Source organism: Bombus affinis, chromosome 14 (genome assembly GCF_024516045.1).
Source record: "Bombus affinis isolate iyBomAffi1 chromosome 14, iyBomAffi1.2, whole genome shotgun sequence".
NCBI lineage: Eukaryota > Metazoa > Arthropoda > Insecta > Hymenoptera > Apidae > Bombus > Bombus affinis.
Genome location: NC_066357.1, coordinates 11283879 through 11304321, shown reverse-complemented (window position 1 = coordinate 11304321; position 20443 = coordinate 11283879). Strand labels below are relative to the sequence as shown.

The 20443-nt window shown below is 35.9% G+C and overlaps 2 protein-coding genes across 7 annotated transcripts in view; both read left to right on the top strand.

Annotated features, from left to right (window-relative positions):
• The window catches only part of LOC126924009 (tubby-related protein 4), a 30627-nt gene extending 18173 nt beyond the window's left edge, over positions 1–12454 (top strand). Inside the window, exons 3-16 of one of the 2 annotated variants that reach the window (XM_050738005.1) lie at positions 3239–3421; positions 3869–3976; positions 5390–5555; positions 6253–6521; positions 6621–6709; positions 6805–6939; positions 7403–7802; positions 8298–8475; positions 8558–10196; positions 10410–10523; positions 10602–10824; positions 11012–11191; positions 11265–11394; positions 11478–12454. In XM_050738005.1, the coding sequence (XP_050593962.1) occupies positions 3239–3421; positions 3869–3976; positions 5390–5555; positions 6253–6521; positions 6621–6709; positions 6805–6939; positions 7403–7802; positions 8298–8475; positions 8558–10196; positions 10410–10523; positions 10602–10824; positions 11012–11191; positions 11265–11381 (3801 nt within the window). In that variant the 3' untranslated portion in view covers positions 11382–11394; positions 11478–12454. Of the gene's footprint in view, positions 1–3238; positions 3422–3868; positions 3977–5389; positions 5556–6252; positions 6522–6620; positions 6710–6804; positions 6940–7402; positions 7803–8297; positions 8476–8557; positions 10197–10409; positions 10524–10601; positions 10825–11011; positions 11192–11264; positions 11395–11477 lie in introns of those variants that run through there. The other variant, XM_050738006.1, reaches the window with a different exon arrangement.
• Positions 12455–15334: 2880 nt separating this feature from the next.
• Positions 15335–18360, top strand: LOC126924016 (sphingosine-1-phosphate lyase). Of its 5 annotated transcripts, none has more exons than XM_050738041.1 (9): positions 15335–15491; positions 16123–16270; positions 16314–16553; positions 16612–16835; positions 16903–17139; positions 17220–17429; positions 17518–17756; positions 17824–18091; positions 18150–18360. In XM_050738041.1, exons 2-9 carry the CDS (start codon positions 16123–16125, stop codon positions 18279–18281), a joined length of 1698 nt encoding a protein of 565 aa, XP_050593998.1. In that variant the 5' UTR covers positions 15335–15491; the 3' UTR covers positions 18282–18360. The 5 variants fall into 5 exon arrangements, with proteins under 5 accessions (XP_050593998.1, XP_050593997.1, XP_050594000.1 ...); XM_050738040.1 differs by lacking the exon at positions 15335–15491 and adding an exon at positions 15503–15699; XM_050738043.1 differs by lacking the exon at positions 15335–15491 and adding an exon at positions 15504–15699 and having other exon boundaries at positions 16338–16553.
• Positions 18361–20443: the final 2083 nt, after the last annotated feature.

The window sequence follows — 20443 nt, the reverse complement described above, 5'->3', positions numbered from 1 at the left end:
CCACCGGCAATCGAAGCTAATTTGACGCAGCAATTTTAAGCGATATTTGACGGGTCACTTATTTCCATATTTGACATTCCGTCGAGACATCCGTCGTTCATTCGTAACACGAACAAAAACTGTTTCTATTGAGCTGTTGTCCACCAGGAATGGACTTCACAATCTTATTGTACAATAAAAAAAGGAGAAATGCGATAGGACATGTAATTATTTCGATAAATATCTCGGGGAATGTAAAATGTAAGTAAAGAGCGCGCAACGTCAAACCCTAAATCTATCTAGGCATCTAAACTTCTAGACAAACGAACCCTAGGCGGTGATCGATAGGAAGAGAATCGAATTTTAGCTAACCAGGCCGAAGAAAGCAATCGTGCAACAGAATCATATTATTCTGCAAATAGTTTCATGTATAAGCGGACACTCACAGGCACATGCATGTATTGTCAGTTATTTCTGTTCTAGGCCGTACCAACTACGGTTCGAATCTTTACGAATCAATACCACGATTATACGTGCTAGTTTTGCCATCATAGCTCATTAATTGCGGCTTGCAATTTTCATATCATTCTCTTATTTCTAATTTCGCAGCTATTTTGCAATCGTTATATTGCAATTTTCTTTATTTTCTATCTTCCTTTTCTTTTTTCATCCGACTTTTGCAAACCGAATTAATCGTATAGAGGGAATAATAATTATTACCCTCTAATAATTTTAGTTAAGCGTATGCTATGTGCATGTTATTTAAATAAATATTTAAAAATTAATTAAATCAGTAAGATTAGTCAGCAAAATACGAATTGTTCAATTAGAATATTTAATGTATATTCGATTTTTGCCATAAAAATGCTTAACCGCAGAGGCAAAAATAGGTATTTGTTAATTTTCTGATAGGATCTTGTCGTAAAATCGTCAACTTCAACTTTTGTAATAAAGGAACGACTAGGCGGGATGTTAAATGAACATTGGTAAGCATTGGATGCAAGGAACTCGCTTAACGAATTCTACCAAAAGAGTACGCCGTTCTGAAGTAATTAATTACGAGGAGCGACCAAAGCCCAAACATGAGTGAATGGATTATGCCTATGACGCGAAACATACACATGACACGAAATGCGTACTTACGCAGGACGTCCAAGTCATTTTAGTTTATTCGTTCGACTACAGATTTTTCGTGCTGACTGCAGATCTAGCGAACAAATCGTTCCACTTTCAAACTATTTATATTTATTTTAATTTATTTGAAAAAGCGAAGTGACGCAGCACAGTAATAGGATTACTGGCGTGTGCCGATCGTGAATAAATCTTACAAATCTCGACACTCGGAACTTGACCTGGTGTGGCATGCCTGGCGTCGCGTCAAGCTGCGACGCGAGGTCATATTTGGACCAGCTGAGACGTAAATGCCGGGACAGAAAATATATCACGCAATATGGAAATGAAGCCAAAAAGAGTAGAGAGATCTTCTCCTTCCAGATATGTGGCGCATACGTTTACCTTGACATTGAAAAAGACTGACTGTGTGAAAAGGAACATCATTGATTTAACGAAACATGCTGGCTGAGAAATATTAAATACCGCCGCCTTAGATTGCCGCAGTTTTTACTGCAATGCGTTAGACGTTTCGAGTGTTATACAGCAGACATCTTCAGCTTGCAAGATGAAAAAAAAAGAATGAAAAAACAAAGAACGAGAGGTAGTAAAGATCCAGGGTTGCATTATGTCTAGGATGCGACACAAACAGAATGCTGGTGAAGATTGAGAAAAGATCATGGAATGGTACCACGGATTTATGCACTTTCGTTCCTTCCCTTTCTTTTTTCATCGAAGGACGCGACGAGCGTTAATTGACGATACGACGCATGCCTGGTTAACTAATTTCTTAGGAAAAATTGAAGAGAATGGGTGGTAATTACACAATCGGGGGAATGCGACATACCCGACGAAAAAGAAAACGTGATGCAGAGGACATATTTAACTACTCGCGGATTGTCCTCAAAGGATTATGCAACATATATCTAAGCAAAGTTCATGGTATTGAACGTATGCCTGAGTAATTCGTTCGAGCGCTGCTTTTTATATTCCGATATAAAAGAAAAATGTCTAATATACATATGTATACGTATGTACACATTACTCACTTTGAATTTCCGAGGTATCAAAGAAATTGCATTTGCGTCGCAAACTCGAGGGCTGTGGTATCGGTGTCGAAGTTCGAAGGAAATTTCTGATCGTTGAATTCTGATAACCGACTCTGATTCCACTTTTGAATAGATTATTAAAATACTAATTATACAAGATTATCCACTTAACTCGGACCCAACGCTCGTGAGAATATTGAGAATGGTAGTGTGAATCTATGAGCTGTTGGTAGAAGTATAATTAGATGAGAACACAACGGTTTGGCTGTCGCAGGACTTGAAATTAAACGTCGCAATAAGGAGAAGACGATCGTTGAGAAAGCAAACCTCGTGTTTCCGTCTAATGGTTTTTTACTTCAATGCAGAGAAAATGCAGAGACCAAATTGAAATCTTGACTGCAGTTGAAATCTTTTCGCGAGACACTGATCCCGACATTCGGATTATCTTTCATCTTACGAATGTAATACATCTCTCTAACGAAGAAACAAATAGAAATAACAAAACGAAATAAAGAACGATTGTTCATTGTTTGTAAGCTACTTTTAAGATGAGACGAAAGGTTCGTTAGATATATGCTTTGTAGGATAAAAAGCAAAAAATTACAAGTTTTGAAATTCTTAAACCTTTTCACTTGTTTCTCCTGTAATAGGCGATATTAAAATAAAATTTTTCAGCAATCATATTTATAATATCGCCTATTGAAATAAAATTTTAATTTTGACAGTTTATATTTAAAGGTTTGATCTTAATTTGCCTATGCCGCGGTGATTTCACACATGCTACAAACGGTGATTGATAGTGAGTAAAACCAGTCGCTCAAGGCAAATTACACTATGAATGACGAGGCCTTGGTGTTTTCAGACTATGTAGAACGAACTGACCTAGAACTTGGTTCGGATTAAAGGTTTTCGCTTTTGGTATATCGAATCGCCGAGAGCAATACTTTGCTAACTCGATAGAAAAGAAAGGACTAAAAAAGGAAAAAATACAAAAGAGAGTGAATAATACGATTCATTACCGTCGATGTTTAGGTGACAGATGACTTTAACGAAATGTTGTTTATTATTATACATGTACATTAATGAACTTTATGTTACAGGTAATACTAGTGAAATGGAACGAGCCATATCAAAAGTTAGCCTCGTGTGATAGTTCCGGCGTGATCTTCGTGTGGATCAAGTACGAGGGAAGATGGAGCATAGAACTGATCAACGATAGAAGCACCCCAGTTACTCATTTCTCATGGTCTCACGACGGACGAATGGCTCTTATATGCTACAGGGTAATTCGTTTTATGAAATGTCCATTGTTGAACATTTTGTCGAAAGAAAGTTAAAAGATGCATGGAAAACTTTCCTTAGAAATGAAACAAAGGAATCGAAATTCATACGATAGTTGAATCCGATCTAATTCGTAATTTTCGTTCATATAAATAATAAAACAAACGTATTCTATATCCGGTACTTTGAAATCACAAAATAATAAAAGATTCGATGTAAACGCTGTGAATTGACGTTGTATAGAACTCGAGTTTTCGAAGCTTCAAGGATCAACCTTAAAAGCTGAATGTGCGTTTTGAAGACGAACATCGTATAAAGTACAAAACTTCGGGCTTCGAAACTTAAAAGTAGAAGGCTTAAGGTTTAGTTCTTGAGATTAAAAATAAGTAAATTAACAACAATGTACATATGATTTAAAATAAAAAACGAATAAAGCTCTTTTCCTACAGGATGGTTTCGTGTTGGTTGGCAGCGTTGCTGGTCAAAGGTATTGGTCATCAATGTTGAACGACAAAGCTACCATCACCTGTGGTATTTGGACGCCTGACGATCAACAGGTAAATAAAGGATTACATTATTATGTACGTTGAAACTTTTTGTAGATTCTATTCGGTCTTTCGAGATTCTAGGGTAAGTGCTGTGTGGTCTCTCACAGTGTCACAGTCACAGTCCGCTTACCGAAGAAGACCCCGCAATCCGTGGCCAGTATCTTTTAGTACTTTAAACAAAGTTACTATTCATTGACAATGGAACGTTATGTCGCTTGCCATCGCTAAATTATTTCACGCATCCCCTAAACGAAAAACCATGTCAATGGTTTGATAATATGTCATACCATTGACATTTCATACGCGACTTGGTGTCGCCGGCTATCCACTTTCCAAACATTCGCTGAAGCACCCTGCCGAGGTCCTTATTAAGCCCACGCCCCAGTCATAAATTGTGATAAGGCTAAATAGCGGCAGACTATCTTCCATTATATTATATCACGAAGATGCATTGCCGCTAACATGTACATATGTTGTTTATAGAATTCAAACCCATTTAAAATCATCAGGGCGACTGCTGAGGGACTAATACAATAAAAAATAAAAAAAAATACAAGAAAAGTTCGATAATTGCACAAAAAGATCTTCTGCATAATAGCACAATCGTCGTCTTACTACTGGGGGAAGGCTCCTTTGACGCATCGAGAAGCACGCCGGCCTGCTGCCGCATCGAATAGTGTAACATGATCCAATGTTATATATGCCTGAGACAATGTATCTAAATACCAATTCAAAAATGATAACTTTTTCACTTTTGAACTTTTAGTAACGCATTTGTACGATCTTTTAGGATAAAATGAGGCCAAACGTGATATAATTTGAATTATATTTACTTACTGATATGTATTTTAATTATCGTTTATTAAGTACGCAAACATGCTTCAAATTAAATCGTGTTTGGTGCCATTTTAATTAGAAAAATGTAACAAACGTGTTAGTAAAAGCTTCATTGATCACAAATCGAAAATAAAAACTGTTGTCTTTTGAGTTAAAGGTCTCAGCTTTAGGTCGTGAACATTAATGTTTGCTAAATGCTTCCATTCTCAGTGCCGCTTTCTCTATCACTCGCTTTGTCCTTCTGTACGACACGTCTAAGATCTCCGTTTCGAGGAATAGAAACATCTCCACCTCTGCATAATTTGCAACACTTGGCTCCTGATTTTTGTGCAATTATCACATTACGCACATATTGTGTAATTTTTCCACGAAATCAACGTAAACTAGAAATGTGAAAAAAAGCTTTCTTAATGATGATGAAAGTTCAGACCGTGTTACCAATCATCACCAATATTTAAATTGAGGCGATCAAATATTGACAAAGCCGAATGGCTAAATAGTTCCCATCGTTTTTCAGCGGATAAAATTATTACACAAATTAGATTCTCTTTTTAACGCATACGATATTGATGTTGACATTTATAGGTATATTTCGGGACAACGGCTGGACAATTAATAGTAATGGACGTGCACGGAGCAATGGTGTCCGAAGTACAATTGGCAGCTGGTGTCACCTCGATGGCTTGGAGTGCCGAGAAGTTTACGATGGAAGAAGGAGATGACGATTTAACGAATGATAGACCTCATAAAGGTACAACGGCGCGGTGTGGCCTATAAAATAATCTGTTTCAACTATTATTAAATCGGTATATTTTATGAGCTTAATATGTGCGAATTGTTGCATTCAAACGAGTTATATACACTTATATGTATTATGTATTATACATACGTACAAATACTTTTATATTATATGCGTAGTTTTAATTTTTATATACATAACGTATGTAATGATTTTTCTTTCAATGAGAAAAAGAACGTTGACATCCTCGCACTTTCACTATCAGTTAAAAAAATAGAACTATAGATTTTGATGAGAGGAATTAATCTATTTTACAAATCTTGATAATGTAAAATTCCACTTCTGCTTCGGCTGCATTTATTAGAACGAAATTGTAATAATTTGTCTCTAGTTAAACGATCTTCCGAATAATTAAACGATGGAATTCATTTATCTGAACTGAAACTCTTATTACTTGTACGAAAAATGATGATCGATAAACTTCGAAACTCGTTTGTTCGTTGTTGAGTTCAATAAAATAGAATTGTGCATATTGTATATTGCATATTATATTTAGAATTAATCGAATTTACAAATTTCATATATCGTATCGAAACGCTCTTTTAATATAATTTAACTCTTATAGCTTAAAATTATTATCGAGTCGCATGTGTGACTATATCTTATAACGCAGAGTAAAAATATGAAGCGCAAATTACTATGTTTATAGACGATCGAAATTACGTTCTGGCGGTTTGCCTGGCTGACGGGAGTATCGTTATGCTACGTTCATTCGACGACGTCTCGCCTATCACGATACGTACAAAGCTGAAAGCTCCCCTGCACGCGGAATGGAGCAATTCTAGAAAATTGTTGGCAATCGCGGGAACGAAGGATACGGATAACGGTCAGAATAGCCCGCACGAATATACGAATCTCTTAAAGTTTTATTCAGTGGCCGGTACCCTTGTGTACACCGCTGTGATACCATACACGCAGGTACGTATCTTTTCAGAACGGCAGCCGCGCTTATCTAACCGAGACATTACGATGATATACACGTTATTTCTACTCGTCTGTTTCATATTTATATCATAGTGTGCAGTATCGGCGCTCACATGGGGTCATAACGATAGAAGACTTTTCGTTGCGACCGGGGCACGCGTTCACGCGGCATGGGTGTCAAGGTAATATTCCATTTCTTTTCACAGAAGAGCATTATTATTCTAGCTAATTGTCTTTTATACTCGAGTGTTTGATATACGATGCACACGTTCTATAGACGAGTAGGTTCTCTGCAATTGCTGTCTCGTTTAGCTGTAAGAGCGTCTTTGACGAGGGAATCGAATGTTCAGCAACTTCCATTGCCACCGAGATTAAGAGCATCAGTGGCTGCTCTCTTCGCCAGCACAATAAGGTAAAACGCTATTCCATCTCTGTAAAATGTAAACTGATGAAATGAAAGAATCCTTTTTTAGAATTTTTACATGTATATATTGTTCCTGGTATCGAGAAACAGCAATAAACGGCAATAAAGGGCAAATTTTAAAAATGTCACATTGTAATTTAACCTTAATGAAACATGAACGTGTCCAACTTTAATCTTAAGAAATTTAATTTTTATAGATCCTTGTTCTATTTCTAATGAAATATTTTATTTCATAATATACTATTTTATAAACGAAAATTACGAAGAAAAGTAAAGAATAATTCCCTTCGAAACAGTTAATACTTATAATAACTATACATATAGATACACAGCCATACATAATGATAGTTTAACAGTCGTTTTATACATTTTAATAGACGTAATTGAAAGGCAACAGCTTTACGCAGTTAATAAAACATAAATAAAACAGTCTAATAATATGCATTTGCAGATGTTCCGTGCCAGAACCAAAGGAATTAAGACGTTTCGTATCACGTCCACCTCCAGGGGGTGGAAGATTACATTGCACCATGCTCAGACACGCCGTGGAACCGGTACCATGTTATACACTATATTTGGAGTATCTAGGTGGTCTAGTGCCTCTTCTAAAGGGCAGAAGGACAAGCAAAATCAGGCCAGAATTCGTGATATTCGATCCACAAAACCAAGATACTCTTCAAGTCGTGGAAGACACGTCACAGTGTCCATCGTTTAGTGATGGTTCCGATACAGAGAAAGACACGGCCGACCTGTGTGGATCACCCAGGAACAAAAGGAAAAGCAGGAGAAAAAAAGAAGAAAAATTGAACGAAGAAACCGACGATCTTACCTACGTGGATACCTTACCCGAGGTAAAGTATAGTTCCAATATTTCTTGGGATTTCGCGTTTCACGACGACGAATCATGGTCGATGATCTTTGTGAAAATGGAACGATTTAGGAGTGCACAACAGAGTACGGCGCGGCGCATAGCGGCATACAAGTCTAAAAGATACGCAAGATACTTGCGAGATAAAACGCAAACGAGTCTTTATACCTCTTTTTTTTTTTTTTTTTTTTTTTTGTTAACACTAGTCCTCGTCAGTTGACGTGTAATCCTAATTGAGGTTAGAATATTGTAATCAACGTAGCTTCACTGTTATTTGTGATATGTAGACATTTCTTAACACGTTTTACTCCTCTGTTGGTGCCCCATTCATCGCACACGAGTGTTTCTAATTCATTTCAATCATGGTACGGTACAGCGCACTTAAACTCGAGCAATAACGAATTGCGTGATGTGGCAAAGTTTAACGAGCCCTTTGAGTCTTAAGGTGTTGGAAAATCAGTCATATATCTGTTTGCAGCATGCGAGGTTGGTCGAAGTAACGTCCAATATTTGGGGCACGAAATTCAAGTTTCACGGTCTGGCGGATTCGGTGCCCGCCAACTTGGGTCAGGTTACTTATCGAACATCGTTGCTCCATCTACAACCACGACAAATGACTTTGGTGATGACGGAGCTGCGAGATGACGTGCCTGCAGGTACGTCTATACCATTTCCGTGATCATAAACAAAAATAAAGTTCGTCGATGGGAAAACTTGATGATCGATTTTCTCGGTTAGGCCCAGATCCAACGTTCAACCCGAATTTGTTCTCCGAAGACGAAGAAGAATCGTTTCAGGAATTTCAAGCTGCCTCGAGAAACACGTCCGAAGCGCAGCCTCCTCCGATCGCACCAATGACGCCCCGAAACACGCGACTTAATTCCAATCGCCCAAAATCACAAATTTCCAATCAATTTATGACCAACGAGTCTTTACCAACCGCTTTGTCCAGGGTTGACAATTTCGAAAACGAGTTACCTTATGTGGACTTACAAGAAATGGGCAATCTGTACGAGAACTTGAGAACTGCGTCCACAAACACTTACCGAACTCCACCCAGGCACAATCCACCGAGATGTTGCGACGTACCGGCTCTTCAATCTCCGAAAAATGCGGTCGCGCCCACGCAGACTATAATCGCAACGTCGAACCCGGGTACCGATTACTCGAATAACATTCAGAGGATGAAAACAGCCCTTGCCGATCAGCCAGGGCTCGTCTCGAAGAAGGAGCTCGAGAATAACAAATTTAATCAGATTTCTCAGGACGATAAAACTGTTTTAACGTCTAACTGTCCGTCGACTATCATTCCCATGCCAATGCACAATGGACAGGCCTCGAATACAGAAGCATCGAGCAGTCATTCTCAGGGAGGTGTCATCGTAAATGGTCTGAGCACAAACAACAGCTGTCCTCCTCAGTCGCAAACAATATTTCTTAATGGACTGCACAATATCGCATGTTCGAGCAACGTGAACGAAACACAGGGTAAAAATAACCATAACGTCGGCAGTTCGGTAAACATTAGTCAAACACCGTATCAGGCGAACTTGAGCAATCAACACGGAACGAATAATGGTCCTTTCGGCAAGAATGGTATACACTTGTCGAGCAATCATTCGCCGGCCTGCTCTTATCAATTCCCAGAAAACATCGATCAATGTATCGGACAATCTTGTTCGTACTGCATTACGAAATTAAAAGATCCCACAAAGTCTCACTCAGAATCGTGCGATAAAACAAACGCCGGTCAATCGAATACTTGTAATTCTACGACCGACCGGGTCGACGAAATGCGTTTCATCGACGAAGAGTGTCGCGGCGAAGCAGAAGCGTTCGATCAGTCGCGAGGAGTTCACAGAACTCAGACGGTTGTCAGTATCGGTCCACTCTGCGTCAACGACTCTATAGTCAGAAGTTGCAGTGTCGGTTATTTGGACATGGTGGACGCGCAACTGGTCCCTTGCGATATCGCCTTAAAAATGCTTAGAAAAGAGGCACCTAATAAGAGGCTGGTTTTGGTATCGAGAAAAACTAAGAGGAGAAAAAAGAATAAAACTCAACAAGAGATTGGACAGCAATCATCAAAATCGCCGAGACTTCGTAACTGTGGCAAATCAAAAAGTTTAGACTCTAGTGACATATTTCCGCCTAACGAACAAATATCATTGCCACCAAAGTTGCCTGAACACGCTGAAGAGATTGTAGGCGCTACGAATATCGAGACTGTCGAAGAGAAAAGTAACAAACCTTTGGAGAAATTACCAGACGCGACAGAGATGCCTACGGAGTGTACAGAATACGTTACAGTCGCCAGTATAGTTAATTCTGCTCAAGTTAAATCTACACGGTTGAAGAGTTGTAATTCTCCTGCTAGGTAAGCCGATATTATGACCACTTACTGAGACTCATTATTCTGTGGTTGGAGTTAAGTTGGGGTTAGGTTGGGATTAGGTTCTATGGTTTTATTTGGCGATTTTGGCATTCTTTATGAAAAATCTTACCAACATTTGTTTTAATTTAAATTTGTTGAATTTATAATGCATGCAAATTGAAGTTTTCACATTAATAATGCGTGTTATTATTCCAGAGTATCCAGTCCAAGTGGTTCATTGGCATCGTCCTTAGACGGTCTTGCAGCTCGACTTCGAGATTTCGATGAGAGTCATTCTTTGCCACCGCCGTCACCTCGTCCATCCACCAGGCAAATTACATTATAAGATTTGTATCATTTATTCGATAAAAAAAACAACCTTCCACCGACAAGTAACATTTTCCTTAGATTACCCAGAAGTTCGCCCAGTAGTCCGGCGCCTTCGAAGAAAGGTAAAAGACCAGCATCTGCTTCGCCAATTAGAAGAAGACTTTTATCGAGTCCTTTGTTAAGTAGAAAAGCACGAAAAAGTCGAGGTGAGAGTTCAGACGAGGAAGGACTTTTACAAGACGATTTGTCAACGAATTACAGAGATCTCGAAACGTTCCAAAAAGCACAGTTACGACAAAAGGTAAACAAAAAAGGGCTAGATATTAATAATACCTGCATATTACAATTTAACCACAAATTCTATAAAAATATTTCGTTTCGGGGATTCGAAATACATAACACTGTCATTCAATTCTGCTGTATTATTTTTTAAATAAACAATCGATCGATTACACAAAGACCAATCTACTTTTAATTACGATATACAGTTAAAGCAGAAAGGAGCAGGGATATCTGGTAACAAATCAGAAGCAGTGCGGCGGGAGCTTGTGATGCACAATAAAGCACCTATGTGGAATGAATCCAGTCAAGTATATCAGCTTGACTTTGGTGGCAGAGTAACTCAGGAAAGCGCTAAAAACTTTCAAATAGAATTCAAAGGGCGGCAGGTATATAAATAGTAATTTTAAATGTTCTGTTTCACGTGATCAAATAACACATTTGCCCTCGATATTACACTAGGTCATGCAATTTGGAAGGATAGATGGGAACGCCTATACATTGGATTTTCAATATCCCTTCAGCGCGTTACAAGCATTTGCCGTTGCCTTGGCTAATGTTACACAACGACTCAAGTAATCGTTAGTCACCGGTAATTCATTTGGTACAAGTATGAGAGTCGCTTCTTGAGTATTTTTGATTTCTTGCTTCGTAATTGCTAAGATTATTTTTCAGGTTCACGTGTGACATTGTAAAAGCGAATTCTAAGAGTATCGCTTGGAACGTATGCTGTAATCGCATAAATTATTCGTCCAAATTAAACCAAAAGAAGAAAGAGAGGAAAAATAGCGCGAGTGTTAGGAAGGCTAAAAAACTGTAACAATATGCTACACATAGTAAAAAGGAAAATACAAAAGACACTTTTAAATATAGCTTTTGAACACGTTATAGAGCCACATGTCTTTCTATTATTAAGACTACTAGTGACGAACTGAAATAAATCATTAAGTAAACGAACAAGCGTTCAATCACGATACAGAGATCTTTTTATGAAAATCTCAAAGTTGAGGGAAGCTCATAGCCTTGCAGCGCTTTGTGGCGCGATAGAAAAGATATAAAGAGAAACTTGGGAAAAAGGGAAAAGATGAAGGAGAAGAAAAAGGGGAAGTAGAAGAAGAAGAAGAAGAAGAAGAAGAAGAAGAAGAAGAAGAAAAAGGGAAAGGAGAAGCAGAGGGAGAGGAGGAAGGAGAAGGAGAGAAATATAGAAACGTAAAAGCTCCCGAAGGCCTTACGCGAAAGTCTCTCTCGAATCAACACCTTCAAATTAAAATAACACGATACGTCAGTTCGCAGAATCTCTTTTTAGCAAATGTACAATTGAGAGTGATTTGAATTTGAGCGGAACACAAAGATTTTGTGACAAGGAACCGTGGTAAAAAAGATAAGATTTTGTTGAAATGCTTCTTCGTCGTACCGTCCAAAATATTTCGTTTCTCCCAACTTCGAGCGCTGATTTTTGTATAGTTTATGCGACACGTTGGAGTCTAATGATGCTGTTGAAAGTTCGTCTCGTTCATTTTTGCGGTCCGCCGAGTATATTCGAATTTTATATACATATATATAGACAGGCTCGCATAACCATGCGAGTGTTTCATGTTGTTCGATTAAATGTTTCTTAAGGCGTATTGTAAAATGAGAAAAGAAATGAAAAACTAACGATAACGCTAAATGATATAACGTCCGACCTGTGCTCGTTCTCGCCGAAGCACGGAAGACGAAAAGGGCAAATTGAAGAAGAACGAAAAGACCAATTAAAAGAATGTAACTAGACAGTACAAGAGGGAGGTTATTCCGCCAGTATGCCAGTGTGTATACGCAACAAACTAACTGTCGTCTGTACTTAATCCATTATCGTTGTATTTCATTCGCCTAATTATAAGTAATGTGAACAAGAAAGAAGGAAGAAATGAAGAAGGAAAGAAAATGAGAAATATCGATTTCAGGCCTACACGAAAAACGCTTAAGGGATAGTTATTTTTTCGTCGAATCGAAATTTCGAGAGTGGGGCGCCTGAAACGATAGCAAACGAGGATGCGAGCTGTGTAATAACACAATTGTAATTTTTGTTGCCATATTCTTATATATGATTCATGCGCGCGTCTAAAACGGCGCCACGAATATCAAAGTCGTAAAAGCACTTGCTAACGTAAATATACGTAAGACAAATGAGGCTGTAGAACAACTTGGTTTCTTACAAAACGGTGCGTGTTATACTGATTGCAACCCTATTTTTTGCAGACATGTATGTACATACAAGCAATTTTAATAAGGCAGGTTTTTTTTCGACGATGTTTACAATTAATTATAGTCAGGCCGCCCCGTATTCACGAGTTAGCGATAAATATACAAATACTTATGCCACGTATTGACAGTAATCGTCGGTATACATATAGAACCGCTAAATCGTACGATTGATTTGATTTCTAGACAACGCTGTATGTTGAATTATATTGTCGTCACCAGTAGTAGATAGCACGTTATAAAGTACGTGATGTATCATCAACAACAAGTTGATTTTTCGTTGATACACTGTTGCATTTGTACCGTGAAACACAAGACGCTAATCCATGGAATAAACAACGGCATGCGTTAGGCTACGTAGATACAGAGAGCGGTAAGTGGTAAGGCCAACATTTGTATTGGCTTTGCCTTTATCGTCACATGTCACTAGTTTTGTCGCTGTATCGCCTACCGCTTATCTCTCTCTCTGTACGTCCACGACCTTAGCGCGTGTGAAAAAATTTTTTATTTCAAGTTCATAGAGGGAGTAATGAACATCCGAAAACGAGAAAAATGCAGAACACACACGTTCGAAACAATGGTATCGATCGATTGAATCATATAATCGTTTCTTGATGTTCTTTCGAGTGTTTCCTTAAAATTCTCCATGAGTTCGTGCGTATGTCAAAGAATGTTTTGTATGTTTAAAAATACTATTTCGTAGGTATACGGTTATGTACTTATTGGTTAAAATGTACTCCCCATATGATAGATTTTATTATAGCTGTCGACCATGCGTCATCGCAACAATTATAAGTCAGTTTGTACTTTTCGGTATGATCGCACGATGTACGAGTTTTCGTCAGTGAAGGGATTAGAAAGAAAACACGAAAACGTACAGAGGAAACAGAAAAAGAATATTGCGTCACGTTATGGTGAAAGCTTCGCGATAATTAACTTTTCATACTTGCACGAACTTTTGATATCAAGGAAAGAATCGCATCAATGTGACCTATTTACCTTTCACAAACGTTACGTCTTTATTACACCCGCCGAGCAAGACGGACTTGAGTCACGCTACATACAAACAACATCTATATCAATGACTAGTCATTTCCGCCACGCACTAGTTTCTCCTTGAAGATCTATTAACGTTTAACACCTGTGTCATCATTGATGACAGTATTCACGCATAAATGCGTGAATCCATGCGAAAAAAGAATAACAAATTGTCATATAATATTTTTTGGATTATCACTGAATCTTCATCGACATACCTTTCTGACGATGAATAGTGCCTATGTATACATAAATCGACCTACGAAATACGAAAGTTGGGTACCGAACTAAAACAGAAACATCACACAGCGGATCGTTCTCGATATTCTATCGTTGTACAGCAACTGTGTATTTTAACGTACTATAGATTCACATAAGCTGTCTAAGGCGTTTGTATCTATAGGTAATATATGTAGTTACACGCGCCACGATCGTGACTGAGTTCGAAAATGTTCGGCCTAGCTCAACAAATCATATTTGCTATGTGTTACATGTTCGTTAACTGACGGTGATATCTCCTCTGTCTTTTGTTGATATATTCCGGTTTCTCTATGAGCATAACGTTGAGATTATGCCTGAAATTATGCACATACAAATAGAGGTAAAAATGCTGTGCTACGTGTAAAACTTTGCAATTGAATAATTATTATATTGCACTGATTAACAACACGTCATAGTGGAAATCGTATCAATATTAGTTCTTCTGTCCCTTCTATAATAATATTGTTAATTTGTGCTCTTATTGTTAGCGCTGAACGATCATTTTGCATCTGTGCAATGCAATTTTGTTACCGAATTCATTGATTATCAAATATTTGTAAATAAAGAATGAAATTCTACACGAGATTATTATGCTTTATTTTTATATAAATTTCGACTGAACTATGCTTTTGTTTAAATAAATGTAGCATACTCAAACCATGGTCGACATACGGGCACCGACGAGGAGCTAATGATAAATCGTGTATAGAATAAACGGTATTGGGGAATATGGGACACGGTACATCATGTAAGGCTTTGATCGTGCCGAGAGCGGCGAGCGGCAAGAGCAGTCACACAAGCGATGACAACGCAGCAGAAAATAAATCAAACTCAGAACGCGTCCCAAATAACGCGTCAACGATCAGTTACTTTGTGGCTTATTTTATACAAATCTATAAGTTTAATATATTTTCTGCTGCTTTGTTGTCACTTGTTTGGTCGTTTTTAGCGCGCGCCGCTCTTCTATATGAGCAAAGTCTAAAATGCCAGATCCATTTCTATCGCTCTCGACAACTGACTTTAATATTGCATATGTGATTCTCATATCTGCCGTAGCAAATCACAGAGGGCGTAAGGAACAATAATCTTTTTCGATGTCGGTATTTCAGAATGTGAAACACGAAAGTCTCATATTTATCATAGTGTCAGGTAAGTCTATCCTGTATTTAGTCAATGGTGGCACAGACATCTCGTCTGTAATCTGTAACAGAAGCAAGGGTGGGGGCTACTATCTATTAATGTTCTGATACACTGAATTATCGAAGCATTATAACTTATCTCGCAATCCCTCGTAAACTGCTCGGGATGTGCACTTACGTTTCGCTTCAATATATTTATAGTGTAATTAAAAATTAAGGTATGTATTAAAAATTCCCAGTGTTCTTTTTAAATATGTCGAATTTCACTCATCAATTTTCTGAAACGCCACGTTGCATGGGAAAAATCGCATAAATAAATAGTTAACAAAAGAAAGGAGAATACATAGTAAATGATAAAAACAGTATCAGGGAATGAAATGCGCCGAGAAGGAGGAAGAATAAGAGCTAAAGATCAAGTGTATAAATGTGTGTATGCCGTATATACATATGTATATACATACATATGAAATAACGAAAGAGTGTTGGCGCTTGTTTTGCATCGAAGATTATTTAATTACAATATCTACGTTAACATGTATCGAATCTACTGATCAAATTTTTATGATAATTTGGAAGAAAAACATGTAGAAACGAAGAAAAACATCTAATACATATAGATAATATTATCTTTTTTTTTTTAGATGAACGTATATTTTCTTGGTGTTAATAATATGAAACAACTGATTAATAATTATTTTGAAGCCAAAGAACCATGGCAAATAGTGACTATAACCAGTACAACCATCCTTGCCACAGTTTGGTTATGGAATTTTGTCTTTCAAGATGAGAGTATGATTATTTGTAATGTATACTAACATTTAAAAATTTGTAGTGAATAGCAAATTTTGTTTTCTAGGTCTGGTAGAAAGAGCAAAGAAGCAACTGTTTAGTTTAAGGAATTTTATACCTGCTATTAGAAATAAAATTGATCAAGAATTAGATAAGATTAATCAAACGTTTGAACAAGAAACGTTACAGAGAATAAAAGATATTCCTTTCATTGTGAAACTTCCAGAGAAAAGTTTGGAACCGAAAGAAATATTAGAAAGAATAAAAACATGTGTTCAGTTAGGTAACAAGCAATTAAAAAAAAAACTTATTATAGTATACCAATGTATATATATATATAGCATATTGTTATTTAGGTGATTATGATTGGGAAAGTGGTAAAGTGTCTGGAGCTATATATAGGGTTGATATTAATCTTTTGCAATTAATGGGAGATATTTATAGCATTGCATCATATACAAATCCATTACATCCTGATATTTTTCCTGGTGTATGTAAGATGGAAGCAGAAGTGGTGAGAATAGTTTGTAATTTGTTCCATGGAGATGAAGATTCTTGTGGCACTGTAAGTTGTTTTCATTTTAAAATGCTGATCGATTGAACTAACTAAAGATATAATAAAATGTTTTCAGATGACCAGCGGTGGTACGGAATCGATCTTATTGGCATGTAAAACATATAGGGATTATGCAAGGAATGTGAAAGGTATAAAAAATCCAGAAATAGTAATGCCTATAACAGCACACTCTGCTTTTGATAAAGCTGCTCAGTACTTAAAACTTAAAGTACGTTCTGTCCCTGTCAACCAACATAGCTATACTGCTTGTATTAAATCTATGGAAAAAGCTATTACAAGGAATACAATAATGGTATAATATATAATAATAGGAAATAACTTTCAAATTAGATTCAAATTAATGCATTGGAATTAATGTAATATTTATAATAGTTAATAGGATCAACACCAAACTTTCCGTATGGAACAATGGATAATATTAAAGCAATTTCTGATCTAGGAGTAAAATACAATATTCCGGTTCATGTTGATGCTTGTCTCGGTGGATTTTTAATTTGTTTCATGCCAAATGCAGGTTTTAATGTACCACCTTGTGACTTTAGACTTTCCGGAGTTACAAGTATATCGGTTGATACGCATAAAGTACATAAATAATATTACAATTATACATACAATATTGTTTAATTTTATTTAATAATACAGGTGTTTTATATTATTTTGTTTCTTTCAGTATGCATATGCTCCGAAAGGTTCTTCGCTTATTCTTTATAGAAATAAAAAGTTAAGACATTATCAATATACTATAACAACCGATTGGCCTGGTGGTATATATGGTTCGCCAACTGTAAGTGGTTCAAGAGCTGGTGGAATTATAGCATCATGTTGGGCTACATTAATGTATTTTGGTTATAATGAATATTTAGAATCGACAAAGAAAATTATAGAAACTACTAAATATATCGAACAACGGTACGTATTTGACTTTTTTTGCCAAATCTGTTAAACTGTATAATCGAATATTTGGAATTGATCGCAGATTGAGAAAGTTAGATGGAATTTTTATTTTTGGTACCCCGGCTACTTCGGTTATAGCATTAGGGTCAAATGATTTTCACATTTATAAACTTTCGGAAGCTCTAAATGTAAGAGGATGGAACTTGAATACACTTCAGTTCCCGTGTGGCATACATCTTTGTGTTACGTATGTCCATACACAATTAGGTGTAGCAGATCAATTTTTAAGTGACGTTGAAACTGAATTAAGTATAATCTTAAAAAATCCAGAAGCTCCTGTCGATGGGAAGGTAAATATAACTATTAAGTAATTTTTATATAAATACCATATACAATATCCTTTTTCAGCTTGCAATTTATGGAATGAGTCAGAGCATACCAGACAGAAGTATTGTTGGCGATTTCGCAAAATGTTTCTTAGATTCTATATACTTTACGCCAGGAAATAAAACAATGGTTAATAATGGATCGAGTATCTAAATTGATGATTACACTATTAGCTTACTTTTTATAAAGTCAAATGTAACAGTAAAGAAGAAATGGGAAAAAAAAGAAATAACATTAATTTTCTGAAATCTCTTATACAATTTTAATTAAAAAATCTAATCAACCTATATATATTTTAAAAGATTGAATTTAAAAAACAAAATAGAATTCAAGACCATATAGAGTTATGACCATATATTGGAGAGATTTAATACGTATAAATGGAATATTTTGTACAATGCAATGGCATTTTGAACTATTTAGACATATACTTTTAAAGTACAAAACTTTATTCTAATCAATTTTTTTTTAAATAGACGATATCTTGTTTAATAGCAGTATTTTTATGCATTTCGTGAAATATACAATACATATACATATATTCCGTTATAGATTTTTAATACATCCATGTGTACAATTCTTTTGGTACTTTTTATAGAATATTATGTAAAGATATCTATCTATATATTTTATACATTTTTATTATGTTCATTCTGATATTACAATAACTACATCAAATTTAGATAATAAAAACGTATTAAATGTTAATTGTATTACTAGTAGTAATAATGTATAATTTGGTGCCATATATTTTTATATGCTTGGCAATGGAATTATTGAGAATAAAGAATTGAAATAATATACTAATCTCATCACCCTTCCATAAAACAGTAATTTCCTCGATTACAGTAGACTCCCGTATAACGTAAGTTCTTACAACGCGAATTGCTATAACGTGCCAAATAATAAAACACAGAAATTACCTGATTTAAGAATTAAATCTGTTTTAGTTGAGCATTAGGTTGTTTTGTTTTTTGACGGGATCACTCTTAAAATATAACGATATGAGTATCAGTGCTGAAAAAAATGCATGAGGAATCACTAACGGATCAGTGTCATGTATTCATGATTTGAGAAATCTTACACTTAAAGTACGTATATATACATAATACAGGGGTATTTTGTAAATTACGTTTATAAAGAAAGTTAATTTTAAGGACATGATGGATGAAATTAGAAAGAAAAAACTGTTAAAGCAGAAATGCATTTCTGTTAAAGAAAAAGTTGCAATGTTAGATCAGCTGAATTGTGGAGAAAAAGTAAAAGATACGATTTTTACGTACATTAATAATATATTTTTTTTAATCAATTTCGTATATATGCCATTTATTTTTAAAATATTATCCTATTTGATAAAACAACAACACGTACAGCACAATTTACTACAACGCGAATTCATGCTGCGTGTAACGTATTAACCGCGTTGTACAACAGTCCACCGTACAGTGGCTCACGAAAGTATTGGAACGCTTACATATGTAAACTTGAATGGCCGAAATAATGTACATTAATGTAATTATGCACGAACATAATAATAGAAATATAACGAAATGGATCATATCTAATTCAATAAAGTAATATAAAACGGAAATTGTTGTTCATCTATTATCACCTTATGAAACGAAAGGAATTTTTCCGACAACCTAATGATATCGAGATAAACGGGCAATTAGCACCTTGACTACTAGCTCTAATAATAATAAACAGTATAATTGACGCGAAAATTTTCAACCTGAATGTTGTTATTGTTTGTGAATTCCAAAAAAGAGTATGTATATGTCGATGTAGTGTACGGAGTAAGTATAAGTATGTATCTGTAAGAGTTATTTCCATACAAAATACCATAAGATTTAAAAGTGATTAATTTCTGAATATTCAAACACATTGTTCTTTATTTTGAAATGAATCACGAAACAAGTCTTTGGTGAAATATGTTTAAATCGATTGCCGTAATAATACTAAAATGGAGAAATTAAATAAGTTAGCTTTAAAAGAATGTGTAATCTCTAAAACATCGGTATCGATAGCTTTACTTTCTTAGCTCTTTCTATGCTAAGATTACTAAGAGATGCTAAGAGATTTGATTATGAGATGTAAATGTATTGTTAAAGAGATGTATTTATATATTTTCTTTTTTGTTACGTTTCGATTCGTATTGTATTTAAATGATTAAAATAAAACATGCCCGCTGATAGATATGTTTGAAGGTTTTATGAGTTAGGGAGTAAAACTCGGTTAAAATAGTTGATTTTTCTCCCCGCGATGAAGTGTACTGTATTATATGTATATATATATATATATATATAATATAATAT

Coding starts and splice junctions, on each gene's coding strand:
- LOC126924016 (XM_050738041.1), top strand. CDS start 16,123: ATGAACGTATATTTTCTTGGTGTTAATAATATGAAACAACTGATTAAT. Junction 16,271..16,313: donor TTTTGTCTTTCAAGATGAGA/GTATGATTATTT, acceptor AAAAATTTGTAG/TGAATAGCAAATTTTGTTTT. Junction 18,092..18,149: donor AAGCTCCTGTCGATGGGAAG/GTAAATATAACT, acceptor ATCCTTTTTCAG/CTTGCAATTTATGGAATGAG.